This window comes from Triplophysa dalaica, chromosome 20 (assembly GCF_015846415.1).
Source record: "Triplophysa dalaica isolate WHDGS20190420 chromosome 20, ASM1584641v1, whole genome shotgun sequence".
In the NCBI taxonomy this organism is placed as follows: Eukaryota; Metazoa; Chordata; class Actinopteri; order Cypriniformes; family Nemacheilidae; genus Triplophysa; species Triplophysa dalaica.
This window is the reverse complement of record NC_079561.1, coordinates 5,007,633-5,031,448: the sequence shown is the minus strand read 5'-3', so window position 1 is coordinate 5,031,448 and position 23,816 is coordinate 5,007,633. Positions and strand designations below refer to the sequence as shown.

Genomic DNA, 23,816 nt, shown 5'->3' with positions numbered 1-23,816 from the left:
GCCATTTAGATTCATCTTGATTCCTTGCGCCACATTGTTTCTGTGAATAATGATGCCCGTCTGAAGACGCTTACTGAAGATAATTTGGAAATAAAATAAAAGCATTTTTTGGAAAATACACGTCATCCAAAAGTGAATTTAAGATAATTTGAGAAATGTGTTCATACACTGGAAGTCAAAAGGAGTCCATGTTGTTTGGTTGCCAAGGTTCTTAAAATATGTTCTGCAAAAGAAAGAAAGTCATACAGGTTTGAAATGACATGAGGATAAGTAAACGATTTAAGAATTTTTATTTTTGTCTGAACTATCCCTTTAACAGTCCCTGGTCCCCATCCACTATTATTAAAGAAAGACATCCTGCTAAACTTATACTGAAGAAATAAAACCATACAGGTTTTTTCCAACTCGAGGGTAAAAGGGTGACATTTTTTAAAGGGCGGGGGGTTGACTATCCCACACAAACGCTGATGTCGATCAGTAAGCAGAAAAGTTCCTGAACGGCGGTGGAGAAAAGAGAGCTGTGTGTGTGGTGTCCTGTGAGGGCTTACATGTTGTGTGGGGGTTGATTTGAGACAGTGCCAGCGTAAACAGTCCCAGACCACATGTTCTCTCAGGGCAAAGCGCCTGGCCACTCTCCAAGCACATCTGCACACAATCCCCCGCCTTCACTATCCATATAAGCCGGGTACAATTGGGGGGGATGGAAGGAGTGGAATAGTGTGTTTTCCCAGACTCAACCAACCTGCTGCAGACAGTCAAGAGTACAAGAGACAGAGTTACAAAAGATCCACATAATGATTTAGTGAATTTTATCCACACCCACATTATTTGGTGTTTCGCGTGTACATCTAGTTTTTCTATATGTACATTACATACAAGGAACACAATGTGATACTTGTGAGCATTACCCAAATATGCCATGAATCGGTGGCAATTAGGGGCTTTTCTCCAGTGCGTGTTGATGTTTGTGTACACGCGTGAACATTGGGTAAATCACATCACAGTTTAGACTCTGGGATGTCTGTTAGGCCAATATTACTCCTCTGGCCCTCAGCCTTGAGGAAGATGGATAGTTGCATAAATCAAGCTTGTGAATCTCTCTGCTCTGCAGTGCAGATGTCACCGAGCTCAGCCCGTGTTTGGATTTGGTGACACTGAAAGGATATTGCAAATATTCGGATTAGGCGTGCTGTCCTGTTTATCTCATAGGCTATTTAAGAAAAGGAAATCCTAAAAAATGGTTGGCCTACAATGCAACCCAACACACTGTACACGACCTAGAGGCAACAATGCTGTCTGTTCAATGATGTTCACATGGTATTTCCCTCAAATGAAAATTAAATAGAAGGTCAGGAAGTGATCCCGGCTTCAATGGGACAAAATTACCGCAAGGGCCGTGTTGACAACACCCGAAGAATTCAAGGTATGCACAAACACCAAAGACACTCCCCACCCCCACCAAAACCTCATCTTTAATCTCATGCCAGCTAGATAGATACAGCAGTGTTTTAGTATCTGAAGAGGATTTTTTACTGATCTGCTCTTGGGATGTAAATTTTTTGAAAGCAACCAATAAAATTGTAAAAAATGATCACATCACCACAATTTATTTCCATCATCATTTTTTATGGCCATTTTAATATATTGTTTGATCAAGCAAATTGCATCTCTTTTAAAAAAAGTATATTTCTGATGTATTTGCACTGTGGAGGCCAAAGTGTTTCCTTTTTTGTGTACATATGTAAATCAAAAGCTCAGCAACCTTGAGTTGACCTGGAAAGCTAACAAGCTGAGACACTCACACGGTTCTCTTTCGATTCTTTCTATATTACCTAATCTGAAACATTGATATATCCAGCAAACTGCTGTGCTAGACTGAAAAATCCGCCTAGTAAATCTCGACTCGCAGATCAATTCTGAGTATGGATTTATACATTCACACTCCCAGTCTAGATACATTCTAGGAATTCTTGGCGAAATCCAACACGACTGAACGTTTAAACATACAGTACATAAAGCGTAAATCTGTCTCTTAACTTGATCAACACCTTAGGAATGTTGTATGTTTAGCCCTTATCTAAACATAAACATGCAAAACGCCAGAGAAGCGAAGACGGAACAAGACCGGAGGCGAAAGATTTCATCTGCATCAACACATCTGCAGTGGCCAAGCAAAGACGTCTGAGTTTTAAACCAGCCATCCACCCACATTAGCCACTCATCTGACTTTAGATAAACATGTCGACTCTTTGGCTGTTGCTGTGATTTGGAGGAGATGAGTTAGTGGTCAATGACTCGCTTCTACTGTGGGCTGACTCATGATTCAAAGTCATTTTGGGGTTTGATGGGTGATACTTTGACTACTCAACACCGGATGTGGTGTAGACTGCTCACCGCTTTCACTTTCTAATGCTTTCACAGAGAGTCATAAACATGATGCAATTTTAAATGGTTTTATCACAATTTTGGGAACACTTTACAATAAGGGTCTGTCTACTTATTCTTTGTTGTATCGTTTAGTTCAACAACACAAAGTTAGATTTGGGTTTAATTTCCAACAGCGTCACAAGAATTCTTGTCTATTTTACAAGAATTCGTACGATTGGTCAATCTGATTGGTCAAATCGCTCTGTCTTCTTTACGGCCTTAATTCTGCCATGCAGAACTAACATGAACTATCAATGAACAATACTTCTAAAGCACTTATTAATCTTAGTATATGTTAACGTCAACATACGAATGCATATTTAAAATAAACAAAAATCTGTCCACATCAGTCAATGCACAGTGCATGAACAAAAATGCGTGAAAAATGATTGGATTTGTATCAACTAACATAAACAAAGACAAATCAATGCTCTTAAAGTATGTAGTTTAAGTGTAATATAAATGTTCCTGCATTTCATATACATTTAGCAAATGCGTGTTTTTCATCATTTTGCAGAATCGAACCCATAACCGTTCCAATGTTCTACACCTTAATTAATGATTAATGATTGTGACCTTATTGTAAAATGTTACCCAGTTTTATGTCTTAATGTGTGTTTATAGTCAAGTGCGTCTGAAAAAAGCTGCAGAGATCCCGTTAAAAAAGAGGGAGGGAAAGCTATGAAATGAAAAAGAGCATCAAACACCTCGTTATACAGGCTATTAAAATGTTATCTTTGCCACTTTTATATCGTTTTAACACAGAATATCTACTGCTGTTTGCTTTATGAGTGCTAATGAACAGCAGTGGTGTGAGTGTGTCTGTAAGAGCGAGTCAATCTCTTCCCCAGACTCCCGGCTGACGTCAGCTGACTGTTTTGGCTGTACTGGGCGCTCCGGACACAGCGCTGCCGCTGTTGTAAAAATGCTGCTCTCCGTGCCGCCAAGGACAGGAATCAACCCGTATAACAGTTATACCAGCAAAAGCAGTAAAAAGGTAAGACGATGAACATACGCGGAGACGTCAGCTATAGAAAAGGCTCCTTGGTCTCGCTTATCTCTGTTGTCTGTGTAATTGCACAGTGCGAGCTGCAGTGTCCTTGAAAGTGGAACCTGGGTAAGATTGAACTGTGTCGTTGCGCGATGGTGCCGGATAATGTACCGACGTAGTGGTGTGAGCGCGTATTTAAAATCTTAATTTAGCTGATTTATCTGTTACACTGTCGGCTGGGTGAGAAGTCACGGACAGTAGCCCACTGAACTTACGAGCCGAAAGGTTCGCGCTGTATAGGGACACGATGTCGGTGTAACAGAATAGAGGATTAATTGGGATTCGTTAAAGATGTCTTGAGGGGAAAAGAAAACGACTTTAACCAAGTTTTACGTTGTGTCATTTGCCCCACCCCTAAATATCTTACTACTATGACGGGAAACATTAAGGTTTCGAATTGACTTTGCGGATGAAGAGAGCCGGGGTACAAGATCTGTGTTGTGGTGCTTGTGCAGCATTGCTCAAAGAGAGACAAGTTAAATTAAGATGATAAAACAAGAGAGCTTTTAAAAGATGTCAATTACTCATTTTTGAGCATGCTTTGCAAATGAAGGTTTATCAAAAACCTTTATTGTTTGTAAAGCACACAATGACCTTTATTTCAGACTCACAATAGGCATTTATTCAGTAGATATTATGTTTTGAGACATGGCATTAAAATCACAATGAAAAATGATTCTGACTTTATTAAAGAGGTGTGACGTATATTGTGCACTTAAGGTCCTCACAGATTTAAGATTGAACGCGAAGATTTGTGAATCTTGCATATTTATACAAAGCAGTCTTTATCATCTGGCATCTTCAATGTCCTGACAAGGTCATCATAGATTATAACTGATGTTGCAATAAAGACGGCGGAAAGAGAAAGAGGCAATTGTAAAGATCATTTTGTGGACCATTGTTTAACTGGTGTAAACAGTGTAGCGTACCGTAAACATCACATTAAGATATGATACATTATATAGTCATCGTCAGTTTTATAAGTGTACACTCTGACCTGGTCCAGCTTGGCTCTCTGTGTGTTGTTAATTCATCTGAGCTTCACAACTTTGCATGCCACAGAAAGCAAGAACAGCGCTTATATTGTATACCAGCAGTTGTCAAATCTAACTCTGTCGTGAGTTAAGTTTGTGGCAGATGATTTACATTGAATTATTTGAAGAAATGAGAGAACTTTTGAGTTGGGTGGAATGTGTTTAACTGTATTGTTAGATCTCATTGTGCAACAACGTAACGATGATGGCAGGGAAAGATTATTGTTGTAAGGCATTCTAGAATTCACAGAGGTATTCTCTAGTTTCAAACACATTTTTGGTCTTGTCTAATATTATATTGTATTGTTATAACATGTAATCTTAGACCTATAGCTGTGTCACAATAACTAATGTCAGGAGTCGTTGGTTGTTTTGTGTATAGTTTTGCAATCCTTTACTTTCTTTTTGGCTGCATTGAACTTTAATCTTGCTGTGACGGTAGCGACCATTTCTGCATATCTGCATCTAATTTGCAGGCTTTACAAATGCTTTTCAGATCTGTCTCGAAATTTCATTCATTTTTAAAACCTTTCATGATAGAATCGTTTCATGTTTGTCCTATAAAAACAAGCATATAAAGAATAGGTTGAGTAAACATGCAGACCGAGCATTGCTCCACAAAATGTTGAACTGACAAACAGCAGAAGTGCCAGCCGCTGAGCAGGCAGGTGTCCAGGCCCATGGTGCATCCTTTCTCAATAACTCTCACAGCGGGGACCTGGTTGCTGAACGCTGGGGTAGAAAGCGTAGGTAGTAGGTTAGAAAGCTGAGCTGGGCAGGTGGGCTTTGTGTTTGAGGGGATTTGGCCGTCCGTACCTATTCATCAGACAGTGCCCCACAAACTTGGTGGCAGAGGAAGACATGTTAGTCATCACTTTAACTAAGACTGTATCTGCTGATACACTGCTGTGGAATGTAGATACAATACATACATACAGTGATTTATGGAGGTACTAGTTCACCCAAAATTATTTAATAATTTACTCATCCTCATGTCATTTCAAACCAATGACTTTCTTTCTTCTGCAGAACACATCAAAATATAATTCGAAGAACGTTGGTAACCAAAGAACATTGCCCCTCGTTGACTTTGGACACAAAACCACCGTGACATTTCTCAAAATATTTCCATTTGTGTTCCACAGAATAATGGTTCTGATGATCTGATCATTTTGTAATTTTGCTCTGGTTTGAGCAGACTCTCCAGAAGCGTCCATTTAAAACAGTCTGCATATAAGTTATCAAGGGACATTTTCTAGAATGTTTTGGGTTGTGAGAGTATTCAGCCACTGGTCTGTAATTTCTTCCTTAAGTGCCCCAAATTTAGACTAGGCTTTCTAAGCCCTGCGCATCTGCTAGGCACTGCTGCACTGACTCACCCAACTGCTGTCAACTCTGGCGGAATAAAATCCGGCGCAGAATAACACTCGGTGGGGCGGCAAAACATTGCAAGTTGTTTTATACAGTATGAATATTTGGTAGCACATTAAAATGTTCCAAAGATTCTTTGTCCTTTGTCACACGCTTTTAGTATAAAATATGTGTCAAACTAAATCTGTGTATTGACAATGCTACGCAATATAGTCACAGAATACACTATTATAATCGTCCACCGTTTTACACAATTTTAACAGCAGACGCAAAACGTTATAAAGTTTTAGGCCGATTTTGATATTGAAAGTATATATGTTCATTGCAACACCGAACATTTCTGCGGCTTTTGCTTTTTAAATATGTGTTCAGAATTATCCTTCAGGAGATATGTCAGTTGAACACTGCTAAAAGCCACAGCTTTGAAAACTGAGCAGCCTTCCCCTCCTTCCCACAATCTTGGCATGCAGATTGAACACATAAATGACCTGGAATTCCTGGAATTCCCATCTCAAACATTTTGTATGAATCCTGGTTTACTGGCATATGCAAAGTCATTTTTTACATTTATTTCTACTAAAGATTTATATTCTGACATTTCTTTTATAAGCCAAAGTGTTTCTCAAATGCAAACAAAGGGCTGAGTAAATGCCTGACAAAATATAATTCTGATTTGTGATTGAAACTTGGAAAAGGGTTGGGAACTCTTGAAAGTGAGTGATTTTTTTACATGCAGTTCCCTGCCCCCCTTTACTTTTCATCCAATGGACCATGTTTGGGTAACACTGTATATTTCATAAGAATTATTACCATATGCTTGCTATTAAGAAACGAAGGGCCCTATCATGCACTCTGTGTAATGTGGTGCCAGGCGCGATGCACATGTTTTTTGCTAGTTTCAGCCTGACGCAGTTTTCATTTTCACATCCTGCGCTACGTTGTTTAAAAAGCAAATGCATTTGCGCCCATTTGTGCGCCCATTGGCGTGCTGGTCTGCAAACAGACTGAGCCATGCATTGACCAACCGAAACCTGATATTAAGTCAATGCCGCAATATTTTTTTAGTTGTTTAAAGTCACCATAAAATGAAACAAGTGTTTTACACAGTGTTGCAGTGATTATTATAAATGATTAAGCCGTGCACACCATTATTTTTTCAACATTCATTTGCACGTGTTGTAATCTTTAATCGAAAACATTAAGCTCCTCTCCCCGTCTCAACCACAACTCTTCACCAAATGATGTCAGCAACAAAAGAAAGGTAGGACTATACTCACTGACCAAAGGCCAGGCATTTAAGCCCCCCCCCCTCCAGGCCAAACTAACAACAAACCAATCATAATGTGAAGGAAGAAAAGCCGGACCTACATACTTTCTTATTAAAGAAGCCGTTTCACTCAGATAAACAGTACGTCACGATACAGAAAAGAAGTCAATGGCAACGAGCGGGTTGTTGCTAGAAGGGATACAGCTTCGGCCGGAAGCGTGCTACATTCTGCTTATTACACACAGAGGCACGCGCAGTAGCACACAATAATGTCAAATAATACAAATCAATAGATTACAATGTAAAAGATTATTATTGTGGACATAAATATAAAAAGCTGGCTTGTCCTGTAGATGGTCTGCTCGGCTTTAACCTCTTCCACGAACAGGTTTCCTTTCTAGAGAAGTGTCCAGTCTTGCTCTTGCAAATTCTGCCCTGTAAATATCGAATCCGCCATGACGCAAGCACAATTGGCTCTTAAACGGAATCAGAGATGAGACTCTGATTGGTTCACTGAACCAAAACACAACCATGACTCATAAGAAGAATAGGGACAACCCTTTTAGACCATACGCCTGACGCACCGACCCTTTTCCCGTCCTTAAACGAGCAAGTGGACTCAGACACACCCTAAGTTCACTTCATTAGACAATTCGCTTAGACCGCTAACATAGGACCCAAGTCTCCGTGCATGTCTCTCAAGAAAAAAAATTTTTTGTTTCCCTCAAACTTTAGTAGTGACAAAATACGCTAAGGTTTTTGTAGATTTACTGTTTTACAATTATATTACTTTAAGGGATTTAGCATACACTGATTCAGAAATGAAATAGATTCCATCATTTACTCACGCACTTGTCATTTCAAACCTTACTTTTTTCTTCAGAACACGCAAGAAGATATCCTGAACAATGTTGGTAGCCGAACAACCGCGGTACCCATTGACTTGTACTGGTTTGTGTCCATTCAATCGAAGTGAATGGGTACTGCCACTGCTACCAACATTCTTTGAAATAATCTTCTTTTGTGTTCTGCAGAGAAAAAAGTCACATAGTTTTGAAATGACAAGTGAGTGAGTAAATGATGATTCATTTTTGGAAGAATAATCCCTTTAAACATACTATATATTTACCCACTAAGATGCTCTGCAAGATACTGCATTGCAGTGCGTATCAATAGGTAAATATTCATATTCCAAATAAATCCAAATATTACACCGTATGCAGCTAGGAGTGACAGACAAAACATTTATTTCCAGTCACACCTGGTACCATCCCTACAGATCCCCTGCTAACCCTTCAGAGCTGCTTACTGCCTCCTGTGACCTCTATTTTCTGTGAGCACAAGCTCATAGCCTTCCCTGGAGTCTGCCCTGGTGTCACTGCATCAGAGTAATCGTGAGAGATGCAAACCATGCTCTCATTACCACGCTGCGCATATCTATGGAAATGAAGCGGGAGCCTATAGCGGGCTCCACTGCAGTGCTGTTCTCAAGTGCAAATAGAGGAAGACTGTCTGATTTCATTATGGAGCACCCGAGATGTTCAAGGGCAGGTCTGCAGATATTGATTAGTTGTTGACAAGGATTTGTTCTGCATTCAGCCCGAACTGAAGTAAACTGAGAGGAGCCGCATCGGATGGAACACGTGAGGGATGGCCGTGATGCGTGAATCTATGTCAGCACGGTTGTGGATTGGCAGGAATGCATCCGTGTAATATGTCACATGCTTGGCGAGAACACGAGTTCAAGCGTGGTTGTATGGAAAGGCTTTCGTATACATTTCATAAGGGTCAGGAGTGAACTATGCGATCGTACGCGGTTAAAACAAGCCTTACTGACTTTTACGCTTGGAGTCTTGCTTTTCCAAGAAATCCTTTGGTTACAAGGATTCTTCTCTCTGTGTTCATCAAAACAAAGACATTCATGCAGATTTGGAAGTAAATGATGACAGGATTTTTATTTTTAGGTCAGCTGTTCATAAAATTGCACGACACATCCATCATTATCAATTTTATTGATGTCATCCTTAATTTTTCTCATACAGTGTTTTGTGTGGTGTTGGTTGTAGGTGTGCAGCACCACTCAACCTTGAACAGGGTTGCAGGGCAGATGGGCTTAGCGGGGGGCAGCGGTTCAGTCATCTGTTTTCCCATGCAGAGGCAGCTCTAATGAGATGGTGCTTTCTGACTGCACCCAGCACATGAGAGGGATTAGCTCTCAATGCTAACAAGCTCAGATCTCAATTAGACGGCCCAGTTCAACCAGCTCGGGGGGAGAGGACTACTATATATGACATAACGCTTTTGGATGTGCCCTTCTCTCTCCTTTCCAAGCATCTCAGCCAAACCAATGAACCTGTGGCATGTATTAAACTGGCCCATTGTTCCCTCTGTGAGATTTGATTTCACAGGCTTGACTAATGAAATACTTCATCCTTGCCTGACCCTCTGACTGATGAGCAGTTAATTAGAAAGCTAACAGAACCTCTCAAGAGGAGAAAAGCCCCAGGCTTTGGGCATAACAACATTTGGAGACAAAATCTGCGTGCCTCTTCTAACCCATATTGTACAAAGTCAACGCGAATCCACATTCACAATCTACTTTACATCTGTGATGTGTTTTTCAGAATCAGCCCTGTAGTTACAGTGCTTTTATATGTTAGAACATTGTGGAGACAAAAAGGGAGAGTTCACCCAAGAATGAAAATTCTGGCATCATTTACTTACCCCCGAATTGTTCCAAATCTTTATAAATTGCTTTGTTCTTATGAACACTGAATACATTTAGAAGAATGCTTGCAACCAAACAGTTCTTGACTACCATTGACAACCATGGTAGGAAAAGTGAAAATGGTACTCAAAAGTGCCCCAGAATTGCTTTCCTAAATTTTGGAAAATGTCTTCTTTTGTGTTCAACTTGACCGTACTTTGGAAAAAAGAGCATCAAACAGGATATTCATGTACGAAAACTGATCCATCTGGATTTGACTGCATTGTAAAAAGTGGGAGTTAACCAACACTATCCTTAAGTAGCTATTTGACCATTAACTCAAGATGAAAGCCAAGAGGAAATTCAAACACTGTCATTTCCTTTTAAGACGATTAGCAAAGCCTTGTGATGGTTAATCTTTCAAACCATGATTAATTGTCTGTAATCTCTGTTTTAACAGCAGGCGTATGCCTCCTCCACCCAGCAGATGGCGCCGCCCAGTCCTAACACCACCAGCAGTAATGGAGGCAGCGTTGGTGGGGATCCGCTTAGCAAAACCAACCTTTATATCCGCGGTCTCCATCCAGGAACTACAGACCAGGACTTGGTCAAACTGTGTCAACCGTAAGTGTCCTTTTCCAATCCTTCCACTTAACGCAAACATGATGTGACAGAGGCTGCGTCCGAAGGCTTAGGCAGCTGACTTGTTGCCTCGCTGTCTCATGAGGCGATGACTTCGGAGGCAGCATTTAGGCATGAAGGCAGTTCCGAGAAAGGCATTAGGAAAGCCTTCATAGGCACCGTGACGGAATTCTGTTCTCGATAAAAATGCAAAGAAAATTTGTAAAAAGAGAAAATATAACTTTATTTACACAAAAACTGTGCTATAGCGGCTTTCTCGGCCGCCATTTTTATTTTTTTAACTCGACCCTGCTCGACCAATCACATTCCCAACGTCAGCAAACACATAGAATTGTGGAACATTGAAGGCCTGATGGAGGTATCTCAGTAGACAGGAAGTTAACATTGATGCCTTCCTACCTTGAAATGCTGCCTCCGAAGGCAGAGACAAAGACTGTATGAATTTCCCTTTTTCCAAAGCATGAACTCAATGATAAAGAGCCACATTTTTGACAGTTCCTAGACATATCCACCATGTTGACATTATCTATTTCATTCCGAAGGAATGAACAATCATAAATCATATCTTTTTATCTCAAATGTTTCAGATTAAATAGCGAACTAATAAATATCTGCTTTGTGTTCTGTTTTATTCTGGGCGTTCATACATCCTACTCATTTGACTGTGTTTAACCTGCTGTGTAGGACTCATGCATGTAGTGTCAGGGTGCAGAGAGAGTATTGAGAAGAAGGAGGAGTACAAGATTCAAACTTTGAGCGTCCTGATTTGACCCATCACAGAGAGGTTGAGAATGTTCTACTGGCAGGTCATGTTGACATGAATGCAAATTACGCTAGAAATGCTTTTAAAATGGCTTATTTTGCATCTTGATGTAGTATACGGAATGTGTTGCAAATCATACATTTTTATTCATGAAATATTTTTACATATTTATAACAGTTTAGTGTGAATCTTGGGTTGAACTCCATCTTGAAATTTAATCTTTTCTAATAGTATCATTCTGACACCATTAGACCTGTGCATTCTTTGCTTTCATGTTAGACGACACTTCGGTGGAATGTGGGACTTAGCGTCACAAACTTGTGGCAAAGTCAGCAGAGGTTTGGGTTTCAAACAGAGCTCTTTTCTGTTGTCCGACTGCAGTGGTTCTGCAGTTATACGTGACCCCCCCTCCCGCACCTCACTTCCTGTTAGGGTTGATAAAAGTACAACAGGGCTTCATTTTTTTTCTTCTAACATTAAGAGGTTGCAAAATGCAAAGTTAACATTAAAATGCATTCTTGATTATATGACACAAAAACCTTGTTTTTCTGTATATAACCTGGCATCATAAAAAAATATAATGGTAAACTTTTGCACCACCTTCCCTTTAAAAGCCCATTTAAATTTTTATTATATTTTTGCTGTAACAAATTGTAGTCAGGTCGTATCCTTTTTTTCCTTTTTGTTTTATTTTCAGTTCATCTTTTATTATAACTTATAAATCTTTTATCACACTGCCAAAGAAATAGTTGCCAACTCTGCATGTGTATTTGATGTGACTTTTGTAGGCCAATGAAAACATGATGTCTAATTGTAATCAAACCGGTCATATAGTTAAGCTGTTGTGAAACGAATGTGCAGAGATTTTAGAGGCAGTGCTGGAGAGGCCCTCTCATTCTGAGCATTCTGGAAGAAACGCCTGAGATGAGGCTGCCCAGCCCTACAGGAAACTCTGAGCCCAGGGGGAAAGAGAAAGACAAACAAGGGTAACAGCTGGGAGAGAGAGCAGACGTGAACTTACTGGTGTGTGTATGTAGGAGTAGTGAAAGAAAGAGTAGATTTTGGGGAGTGTGAGAGAGAGAAGAGGGAAAATATGTCAGGTGTTTCTTAGTAAAGAAGGCTTAGCAAATAATTACTGTTACATTTATAGAAAGCACAGAATAATAGTTTTATTTTTCACAATTGTGCAATTGATATGCATTTTATTAATCCATGCATTTTTTTGCTGGGAAATGAACCACTGTCTTTGACATCTCTAGATAGTAAATAAGAGGTTCAGAAAAGTAAACATGTTCTTCATAAAACATTCTGTGACAAAGTCTACATACTGTACTGTGCACACTCTGTTTTATTTAGTATTGTCCTAATGAAGCTCTTATAGCAAAATATGTATTAACATATATTCATCTAAACAAAATGTCAAAAAACTAATTGTGATTAAAGCTTAAAAACCCTTAGTTCTTAATTTGGTTTTTATTGCATCTTTATCTGGACATAAGCTAAATGTGACCCTGCAAAACAAAACCAGTCAAAATGGTTTAGTGAATAAATAAGCTTTCCATTGATATATGAGTTCTTATGAAAGGACAATATTTGGCCAAGGTAAAACTATTTGAAGATCTGGAATCTTATCAGAAAAATCTTAATATTGAGAAAATCTCCTTTAAAGATGTCCATCAGAGGCTGTTGCTAAAAGGAAACAGGTTTGTTTTAACACTCTCTGATGCCTAACCCTCTCTGTTGGCTTACCGCTGTAAAGACTTTGTGAAAAGTAGAAGAACCTGAACGCGGAAATTCTAAGCTTAACATAGATACCAAACTTGAGTGGATAATTCCCAAAGAGCGGGCACCAGTTTGTAGGTGTGTTTCTGGACATTTGTGTTCGCATTTTTGCTGCATCCACTCATAAAAATCAATATATTTATGGTAGGAAATTTACAAATTATCTTCATGGAACATGATCGTCAAAGATCATATCCTAATGATTTTTGGCATAAAAGAAAAATCTTACATTTTGACCCACAGAATGTATTGTTGGCTATGCTGCAAATATACCCATTATGACTGGTTTTGTGCTCCAGGGCAGCAAATAAAAAAAATCATAATTTTATAATCCGTATGTTTATGGTTATAAACGCTATTAAATAAGATATTCTGTGATATACACATACTGTATATAGCTTACATTTAGTATAATTAATACAAAATGTCTATGTATGTTAAGTATATTACACTGCTTGTTGGAATTCTTGATTACGATTGGCCAGTTGCGACATTTGCATGTTCGTTATTCTCAGATAACAACCTCTCAAAACTAATAACACACGGCAACCCGGATACAGCAAATGATTTTTACAGTTTTTTTGACAAATTAAAAAAATTATATTTAAAAATGATAAAGCCAAATTGCCTGTTCGCATTTGAACGTCGTTTCTTAAGTTATCTTCGCGGTAGGTCTACATTCGGTAAAAATGGGCCAATAAAATATTTCACATCTCATTTCCATTTTTTCTCATGTGGCAAGTAGCCGTGTAATAAACGGGATAATTAACGAGCAGCCGGCTGTTATCGCGAAATAAGACCCTTCATTGTGATACAAGACCCTCCGCTTGGGGCTTATTCCTGCGATAACAACCGGCTGCCTGAACATTATCTCTTACATATTTATTAAAACTATAAACTATACTACGCATGAACTATAATCAATATAAACATATATTTGCATGAACAATAAAAAGTAAACACTGTCAATCCCCCCACAACAGGTCAATACGAGTACTGATTTATTCCTGCAAAAGGGTCAAGCTACATCCGCACACTTATAATTGCAGCTCAGCTCCTAGCGCTTGCTTGACCGTGACTTTTTGCTCTCACACATGACTAGCTGTCCCTCCACCCCTGAGCTGCACAGGGGCAGGATTTCCAAACGGTGTACATCTTAGAAAAACGCATCAAGCAATGCCAGTTTGTGAAATAAGGGACATGTACAGACCAATTGTTAGAATAACTTGGGTAAACCTGTTAAATCCAAACCAGTCATCTAAACACTATATTAAGATTTTGCAGCAAACGTTTAATGTTAGTTTGACAGCATTTCACTTGTAGTTATGTATATAACCATCCATATAACTAAAAACTTAACTACTTAACTACAAATCTAAATACATTTGAACCAATGCTTTGCATTGCATAAGTTACACAGTTTCCTGTGTCGCACCTTCAGACACCAGTCTTTTTTCCATTCAGATTTAACTATTAAATCATTATAATTCTGTATTTAACACAGGAAACTGAAAAACGTTCCTGACACTTAAGCAGCGCATCTGACTTTGGTTCAGAGATTTTTGTCTGGGATGCTGTGCAGGGGCAGTAGGACCCAGATGAGGCGGAGCGCAGCAGAGGGCATTGTTAGTCGATTGTTGTGGATCCCAGCCAGAGCCACACAGAGCATACAAGGAGAACTCTCAGGTTACAATGCAAGCACATGCCTGGAAAGAACCCCTATGGCCCTCCCCGTCCCCCAGACTGCTGCGAGCCTCCTCTAATCCATAAACATGCACAAATCTACCACTGTATACCTGTGCCGTGCTGCTGCGATGCCTCTTAAGATATGGAAAACGATACGATCGCTGTACGGCATCCATTATTCAATGAATGTTACCATTTGATCACAGATTCTCCACCGCGTCGAGATATCCAATGCAAATGATTCCTGGGATGTTTGTGAATGGTGCGGGTACCCTGCGTTTATGAGTTTGTGTGCCCCCGCTTAGATTACTTTGGCTCCTCCAAATCATGTTTGACCTTATAAAATATCAACCACCCACCAGAAAGCGTCTTTGGGTGTGTTTATTACATGGTAATAAACCCACCCATTGTTAATACACGGTTATTACATTGTTATACACTAAATAATAGGTTCAGTCATCTAAACAGAATTTTTTTGTCTTTTTTATGATGCAAAGCTTTGGGAAAATAGTGTCCACCAAGGCCATCCTCGACAAGACCATCAACAAGTGTAAAGGTAAGATGTTATGTTATTGATATAGCTGTTTATCTTTCACATTTGAGTACTCTTCAATTAAACTTCCTCTTCTTTATCGCTGACAAATGTGATGATGAAACAGAAATGGGATTGTTATTGCATAACCCAGCATCTGTCAAGTGGACCACTGCATTCATGTGTGTGGTTAAACTTGGCCTTGTAGCTATTTTCTCATGTGGGACAGAGATTACCAGAGGGAGCTAAGGTGCAAAGGAGTGATAGGCAACGCTATTGGCTTAACGACTGAACTCTGAGCAGTGATCACTGATCCCGTGTGTGTGTGTGTGTTCAGGCTATGGCTTTGTGGATTTCGACAGCCCAGCCTCTGCACAGAAAGCAGTTACGGCGTTAAAGGCCAGTGGAATACAGGCTCAGATGGCAAAGGTAAGAGGCGGTGGAACTAAATATCCTGCTTATAAAAACAGTACATATTTAAAACAGTTTAGACAAAGCAGCACCTCTGCCGTACCCTTGAGCTTCAAAGGCATTCCAGTTGTTTTATTGTTAATGGTGCTTGCTAAAGCATACCGGGTTATGGAATTTGAACAAACCCCCAATTCTCTTCTTTATTGATTCTAGAATCATTAACAATAAAGGAACAATTCACCCAAAAATGCTCAACCTCAAGTTGTTCCAAGTCTGTATAAATGGCTTTGATCTGATATACAACTAGAAAGAGATTTGGAAATGCGTGTAACAATTCAGTTCTTTACCACCATTGACTACCGTAGTAGGAATATTTGCTTTATAAATTTCTTTGTTCGATTTTAAAGATTGTAGGAAAGCAAACCGTTCCAGAGCACTTTTAACTACCGCTGTAATTGTCTTACTATGGAGGTCACTGGTGGCCAAGAACTGTTGCGAGCATTCTTCCAAATATCTTTCTCTGTGTTCATCACAACAAAGACATTTATACAGATTTGGAACAAATGATGACAGATTTTTTTGGGGGGTGAACTGTTCCTTTAAGGAAAGGCATATAGGGTTCCCCCAAGCCCTAAACACCCTAGAAACCACCTAAAATTGATCCACCAACCACCAAAACACTTTTGGAACCTCATAGCAACACCCAGAACACCCGTGAGTTTAGCACAGACAGGCATCGTCATTAACGTTTTGGACAAATTGTTTTTATCCTCAATGAATCAACTAAAGTGTTCCCAACCCACACACAACATTCACAGCTTATCTACAAGGGAAAGCAATTCATGTTGAAAATAATTGCCGCCAATCACCGAGGTGTAGGACGGCGTGATTATTTTACCTAACGCTTGGCCCGTCTGTGGGTGTCGAGCCATGAAAACGGAGCCGGTGTCTCCATTAGGCTCATGCATTGAGTCATTCTACCAAGGAAGTGCCTGAGGAGTACAGTATTCGGCTTGTTTTGCTCCTTCTAGGTTCTCCTGCTTCTCAAAGAGGTTGTGTGTTCTCTCTCTCAATCGTGGCTGAGTCACTGTCTGAGCAGCTCGGCTGGCAGAGCCTCCGTTGTGTACCACAGCACTGCGCTGCTCGTACCCTGGCCGACCGCTGCTCTATCACTCAGACCTGCTCTTGTAGCCACGTGCCTTTATAACAGATATTTCACCTTTTAGTGGTTTCTCTTGAAGTTGCTGTAGAGTATTTTTGCTTCGCATCAGTGTGAAAGGGCAACCTTTAACCTTTTTCCTTGTCATCATCAGCCGCAGATCTTCTTCACAGCTCTTTTTTGAATCTTTTAGTGACCTGACCTATTTAAGAGTCTATTAAATATGTTTGTGTGGCGACTGCAATAGGACGATATCTTTAAAATATGTGTATATATACTGTTTATACCACCGCAGAAAAAATTAAAAGACCATTAAAAATTGATTTTATTAATTTCAAGATGTATTGTTGCCATTAGGCGCTTATCACATGATTTTTTTTGTACAATTGCATGTATAAATCCATGTACAAATACTCCTCTTGTATTTCTTATGGTGAATATGAACTTGTTTTCTTTGCAGTATTTGAGGTCTGAAAAAATACAGAGCATCCTTTCTGTTACTTCTGAACTTTTTCTCCAGTTTGCAAATAAATGCAAATAGAAACAAAAGTTGTACTTGCAATTGTGGGGAAATATTGCTAATAGTTCACAGAATAAAACAAAAATGATAAAAGTATACTATAAATAATTAAATAACTATAAATAATGAATTCAGAAATGTATGCCGTGGAAATAAAGAGAAAATGTGAATTTTTGATTTTTTTCTGAATTAACCTATATAAGAAAAATAAAGAGAAAATTTGAATTTTTGATTTTTTCTAAATTAACCTATATAAGAATAAATGTATATATATATATATAGGTTAATTTCCATAGTGTCTCATTATAGTATCTATTACAATATTTTGTCTTCATATTTTATGAACAATTTACATGTATTTTTTTACAATACATAATTTTACTTAAAGCAATACAATAAAGCTCTTTTCCTTAGATAAAGTATTACATGTATGTTAATAAATACCATTTAGGCAATTTATTAATTTTGTACATTATATGAGAATGAAAATGAAATAACTTTTTTGTATCACGGTAATGAGATCGCCGGGCAGTAGCATTTATGCTTAGATGTCTTTAAAATAATGTCGCGATCTTCATGGTCCTAAAATAAGCTTCATTTTCTTTTTGTCAAACGCAGTTCACTGTACGAAGAAAATTTGATAACTCGGACATGTCTGTACAGGTTTAGTGAGATTCCCGCCCTTCTCGAGATGCGATTAGATCAGTGCAAAGATCACCTTCATCGCAGGTCACCGCAATTAGACATTTATTATTCATGATGCAGCGATGAACTGCTAATGTATTTAGGGCTCATATTTTAATCTCATCTGCACACCAAAGCAATGAATATGCAAAATAGCAGCAGGGTGAATTGGAGGTTTGCTATCTTGCAGCTATCTTTAGGGCCTGTCTGATTTGTTTATGCAGGTAACACTACTCACGCTTCAGTGAAAATGAAAAAATTAATTGGAGCTGCATAATATGATTAAGGGGTTTTCAGATACTGAACTGCAAACTTCTGCTCGTGCTTATTGCGGCAGTTTGTGCAGTTTGATGTGGCTGTTAATTTAGGTTAGAAGAGATGCCAGCGTGTGGTGTTTGCATATTTGCTGTCATACTTTCAGCTCCAAATGATGCTAATTATATCTTCATATGATAATTGACTCCGCACAGGCCTTTAAAAGTCACTTTTTACATAAAAAAAAAGATTTTTGGCTATAGCAAAATGTTTAGAAGAGCTGACTACGGTTTAAAGACGAACTTAAATTTTAACTTGTGCACCAAAATGGAACAAAAGCAGAACCAGTTTTATCACCTGAACAAACTTACCACATCAATACACGTGGCTGCTGGATCAGCAGTTCGTCCGTAAACCTCTTTCACAATCTTTCCTTTGTACCTACAAATGCAATATGTTTTACATTAAATATACAAAATATATGTATAGCGTTTAAAGATTTAGTCACTTGTGTAAAATGTTTGTTTTAGATTTCACAAATCCTTTGATCTGAAGGCATATGCATACATTTCTAAAATTAATAAGAAGACAAATATATTAGTGCGCAAACATGTTATACAAGTGATCCTGTAGCTTTTTTGCCCACACCCCTTATTTAAACCCGTAAAAAATTGCCGCCCCCCACTCTGGTTTCTCTTCTGTCTATTTACGATTGTGTTATGGTAGTGGGTAATGTAATTATGAAGGCATTGCTTAATTTAATGAGAATGTTTCTAAAATAAAATGACTTAATAATAACTGGGAACATTGAATAATAAAGAATAACCAGCCAATATAAAGCCAGAATAGATGTGAATCGCAGCATTTCGACAGCATCATTCTAGTCATATTCCCAAAGTACATTTGTGTGATTGTTTTGATAATTCTAAAATATGGAAAAAAAAACGTTCTTCAACTTTTCTTGCTCATGACCTCTGCAGCAACAGGAACAGGACCCCACCAACCTGTACATCTCCAACCTGCCTCTCTCTATGGATGAGCAGGAGTTAGAGAGCATGCTCAAACCCTTCAGTCAGGTGATCTCCACACGAATCTTACGCGACGCAAACGGCACCAGCCGTGGAGTGGGATTCGCCAGGTAAACCTAACCAAAAGATTAGTTCAATAACAGATACTTCTATCACGGGGCGATATGTGCACCCTCTCTTAAAATATCTGGGGCACTTTTGTTAGAACGATTTTGTTGTAGGCTCTGGTTAATTTCTGACTCTATGGAGACTCATGCATATCATCTGACAAGATCATCGTTAATGTTTGATTCATTTTGCATTTGCAATTACTCTGTCAGGATGGAATCGACTGAGAAATGTGAGGCCATCATTCAACATTTTAATGGCAAATACATCAAGACTCCTCCAGGAGTAGCAGGTAACACTTTTGTGTGGCGGCCTGAATGGTTTCATTTTTATACGGGGGATTATGTTGACTGGATGATTATGACTGATCGATTATGAAAGCCAAAGCCTGAAATGATGAATGTCGTCTTTAGTGCCTATAGAACCCTTGCTGTGTAAATTTGCGGATGGAGGACAGAAGAAGCGGCTGAATCAGGGCAAATATCACTCGAATGGGCGGCAGTGGCCAAGAGAGGGCGACACTGTGAGAGAGCTGCTTTAAATCATTGTCACATTAAACAAACACAAAAAATCAGTTCGCCCATAAATGGAAAATTCTATTCTTATTTCCTCACTTTTTGCAAATCAAGACTGTTAAGTTCTTAAAGAATACTACGATAAAAATCATTCTTTAGAAGTTCTCTCAAGTTTTGTATTGTATACCAAAAAATGATTTACAAGTAACATGTGGGTGAGAATTCATTTTTGGGTGAGCTACACCTTTAAATTATTTTCTTGTCTAAGTATTGACTCTATTTTCTAGTATAAGTTTTGACTCTCTCTTTCTCACGCAAATACAGGGTGGGATGACGCTAACCTACGACCCTCACCCCTCTTTACAAAATGGGTGGGTTCAGAGTTTATCACTCAACAATGGAAATATTGCTTCACTTCAGATGCAGTGCTTCATCACGCTAGCAATGACACTATTGTGAAAGCTCGGATTGTTAAAATGTGTCTCTGTCGCCCCCTGCAGGTTCTACTCTCCTTCCTACAGCATTGGTCCAAACAGAATTATTGCTCAGACCTCAATCTCTCCATACATGCACTCACCTGTATCCACATACCAGGTATGACTTCTTTTGGTGGGCGCCATATTACTGGGATGCTTTAATGTGTATACCGCACTTGTAGTACCAGAGAATGAAAATTCTGTCTTTATTTTCGCATCCTTTCTTCAAGCTGTGGAATGGTGTGCTTAACGTTGAGCTTCCGTGAGTTGGAAGTTGCGATCTTTTTTAAAAACAGGCGTTGCATTTTTAAATGGAGCTGGCAACAGACTGACATTTGAAGGGGAGGAGTTAACGAATGGTCCTCCCAAGCCGTCTAACGTACCTCATTTAACACGGATACACATTACAGGACCGAAGTGCATTTTCAGATTTAAACTGAAGTTTATGAGGGCTCACAAGTTTTAAAAAGAGAATGACCCACATTGATAACAGTTTGCAATAAACGCTGCAATATTTCTTGAAAAAATAGGCATTGTTTTTTTTTTTTTTCACCTGGACTTTAAAGGTATAGCGAAGACTCACCTAAAATGATGAAAGGAGATACAGGTTGACCTTAATTTAATATTAATAAAACTAAATGCAGATTGTTTGATTATTTTATAGATTTTTATATTGTAAAAGTAGCCATTTGGCTGGTGATTTATAAGCTCGAAGGCTGCGTCCTGTGGAGGTTGCATTTTCGACCGCATGCGTTATCGAGGGTTATTATTTCAGGTTTTATTTTAGAAAAGCAATCTTTACATTTCAAGGCAAGATTGAAACTACAATGAATACTCTTAAGATAAATAAATGTTAATTTTATTATGTTTTGAACCGAAAAGAGACAACCTCGAATGACATATGCTGTCGACAAATGCGATCTCCGGAGGAGGCAGCCTTCGAATTGAGACGCAGCTATAAAGTAAATGTCAGACTCATCATACACCAATTAAACTTCAAAAAATCAAATAATCACTATATTCAAAGAATATTCAATGTATTATTGATTTTTGCTGTCACACTGTTGAACATTTTTTTTTATATGCTGGTTAGCTAGGTTTGTGCTGGTTTAAGCTCACAACCTGGTCCTAAACTGGTCATGTGCTGGTTTTGTACCAGATCGAACCAGCACATGTTTTTTTCAACCGGGTGGTAGGTAGTGGGTCTAAATCTTCTGTTTTTACCGAACAAATCTCTGTTTTTCAGGTACACAATCCATCCTGGATACATCACCAGTCTTACCTCATGCAGCCCACAGTAAGTACACTCACTGTATGTCCTCACCTATAAATCACTTTGGACATTCTGACGTCCCTCCCATCTCTCTGCCTTTGTGCACAGGGTCCCGTACTGACGCCCACAGTGGATCACACTATGACCATCCAACCCACTGCCATAATCGGGCCTCTTACACAGCAGCTCAGCCATCTAACCCTGGGCAGCACAGGCACGGTACGTAGAGAATTCATTGAAAATATCATACAAATGGAAAATATCAAGGCATAATTATATTCATAAAGCTGTTTTATAAAAAAACGACTTTGCACTACAGGCTAATTAAGCAAACGCTCGTGGGTAAATAACAATGTGAGTGCTATCACAACGGGGAATAATTTCAAACCCTCTGTTTTTGTTTGTTGTGCTTGTACTGAACTTAAAACATTAATGTGAAGTATCTGTGATTATAGGCATTTAACTTCAATTTGTAAACGTGTTTGTCTTTCCTCAGTATATGCCTGCAAACACAACTATGCAAGGGACCTACATACCACAATATGCCCAAGTGCCTCCTTCAAGCATTACAGCAGAGGTACAGTGTAAAACGTTTGCGTGCTGAATTATTTGAAGTGTTTTAAAGCTCGCTTTCATTGTCGGTAATGCTGACCTCGTGCCACATGCAGGAAAATAGCATCCAACAGCAGCAGGTTGCCATAGAGACACCCACAGACCACACAACATACTCCTACCAGCATGGCAAGTGATGAGAAGGTGAGTTAAGTCCTGTCGATTTGGAAATGTCATGGACAGAGAGAAAAACAATCCTCTGATTCCCAAAATTTTTAACTCCCCTATAATTAAACAGATAATGTATCACCTTTTTATGTTCTTAGAAGTGATGGAGTACATTGGATTTTGAACCATCTCTCTTGATGTTGAAAGGAATGGACATTGTGAAAAAGAATCAAGAAGCCTGTGTCTTTCTAGTGAAGAAAGGCAGACATTGTGATTTCTTTCAACCGATAATGAAGCTAAACCTTTTTTAGTAAGAGCGAAAGACTTGGATGGAGAAAGGTGACTTTAAAATGTCGCAAAAAGCAAATAAGCTTTTTTAACACAGAAACACACACACACACACACACTTTGAGATATTTTATTTTTCTGCAACTTTATTTTCTAAAACATTCTGCAAAGCCAGAATGAAGCAAAGTTACAACACCACGTGTCATTTTAATTTGATTTCAAATCTTTTTGTAAAGTTCTCTTAAATTTGCTTTCGAACTGTTCGCTGCAGGAGGAATTTTGTACATAAAATACAATGTTTTTGCAAAGATCTTGCTGCATTTTCTTGAATATCGGTTTTAAGGAAATTTTGAGGAACCTGCTTTTAAACCAGCAGCCAAGTCATTGTTTTAATAGATCTACAGAAACCATGCCGTGTCCAAGAGCGTAATGCCCTCATTATGTCAAGCTTGACAATTCCGATTTCTGAAATGATGACCTCATATTCCCCTCAGAACAATAACTATTCCTAACAAAATGCTGCTTTATCTTGTTAGATCATTCTCTGTTTAAATGTTGAGATTTATTTTTGTATTTGAAGATTTTTTTTAAGGAAAATTTCCAAGAGAATTATTTGGATGATAAACTTTTGTATGACTTTGTTTTCATGCCATTGGTTCCCTCTTGCCTCTTCATACATAAGTTATGTATTTTCTTTTATTCATTGTAAGGAGTGCTCCACCAACGTTGTAGACCTGTAAATTAATTAACTTGCCTTGGTGAACTTTAATAATGAGGATTGTGTTTGTTGGGCTTTGTCCCCTGAGATATAAAACTGCAATATATGAAAACCAAGAGTTCTTCATTTTTTTCGTGAAACACTGTTTTCTTGTGATGATGTACACGATTTTAATCTCGAATAGTGATTATTTGCGTCATGCTCTACATACACATCCACGATGGCAGAATGTAACTTAAAATTTTAGGAACAGGATAATTGTTCAAGTATAATACTATAAATATAAAACATGTTAAGAAAATATCACATAGTAGGTCTTACTCTATCATGTGAACAGGTGAAATCACTAGTTGTTATTTTATAACATCTACTAAATAGATATATGATATATATATTCAT

The 23,816-nt window shown here is 38.6% G+C and overlaps 1 protein-coding gene across 2 annotated transcripts; it reads left to right on the top strand.

The window, feature by feature from the left end:
- The first annotated feature begins 3,292 nt into the window (after positions 1-3,292).
- On the top strand, positions 3,293-23,529 carry rbms2b (RNA binding motif, single stranded interacting protein 2b). Of its 2 annotated transcripts, none has more exons than XM_056732831.1 (14): positions 3,293-3,424; positions 10,318-10,481; positions 15,228-15,286; positions 15,600-15,691; positions 19,272-19,429; positions 19,640-19,719; positions 19,841-19,950; positions 20,267-20,313; positions 20,443-20,536; positions 21,665-21,715; positions 21,800-21,910; positions 22,188-22,268; positions 22,360-22,447; positions 22,573-23,529. In XM_056732831.1, the coding sequence occupies exons 1-13, from the start codon at positions 3,353-3,355 to the stop codon at positions 22,438-22,440; spliced, it is 1,200 nt and encodes a 399-aa protein (XP_056588809.1). In that variant the 5' UTR covers positions 3,293-3,352; the 3' UTR covers positions 22,441-22,447; positions 22,573-23,529. The 2 variants fall into 2 exon arrangements, with proteins under 2 accessions (XP_056588809.1, XP_056588807.1); XM_056732829.1 differs by having other exon boundaries at positions 22,570-23,529.
- The last annotated feature ends 287 nt before the right edge of the window (positions 23,530-23,816 follow it).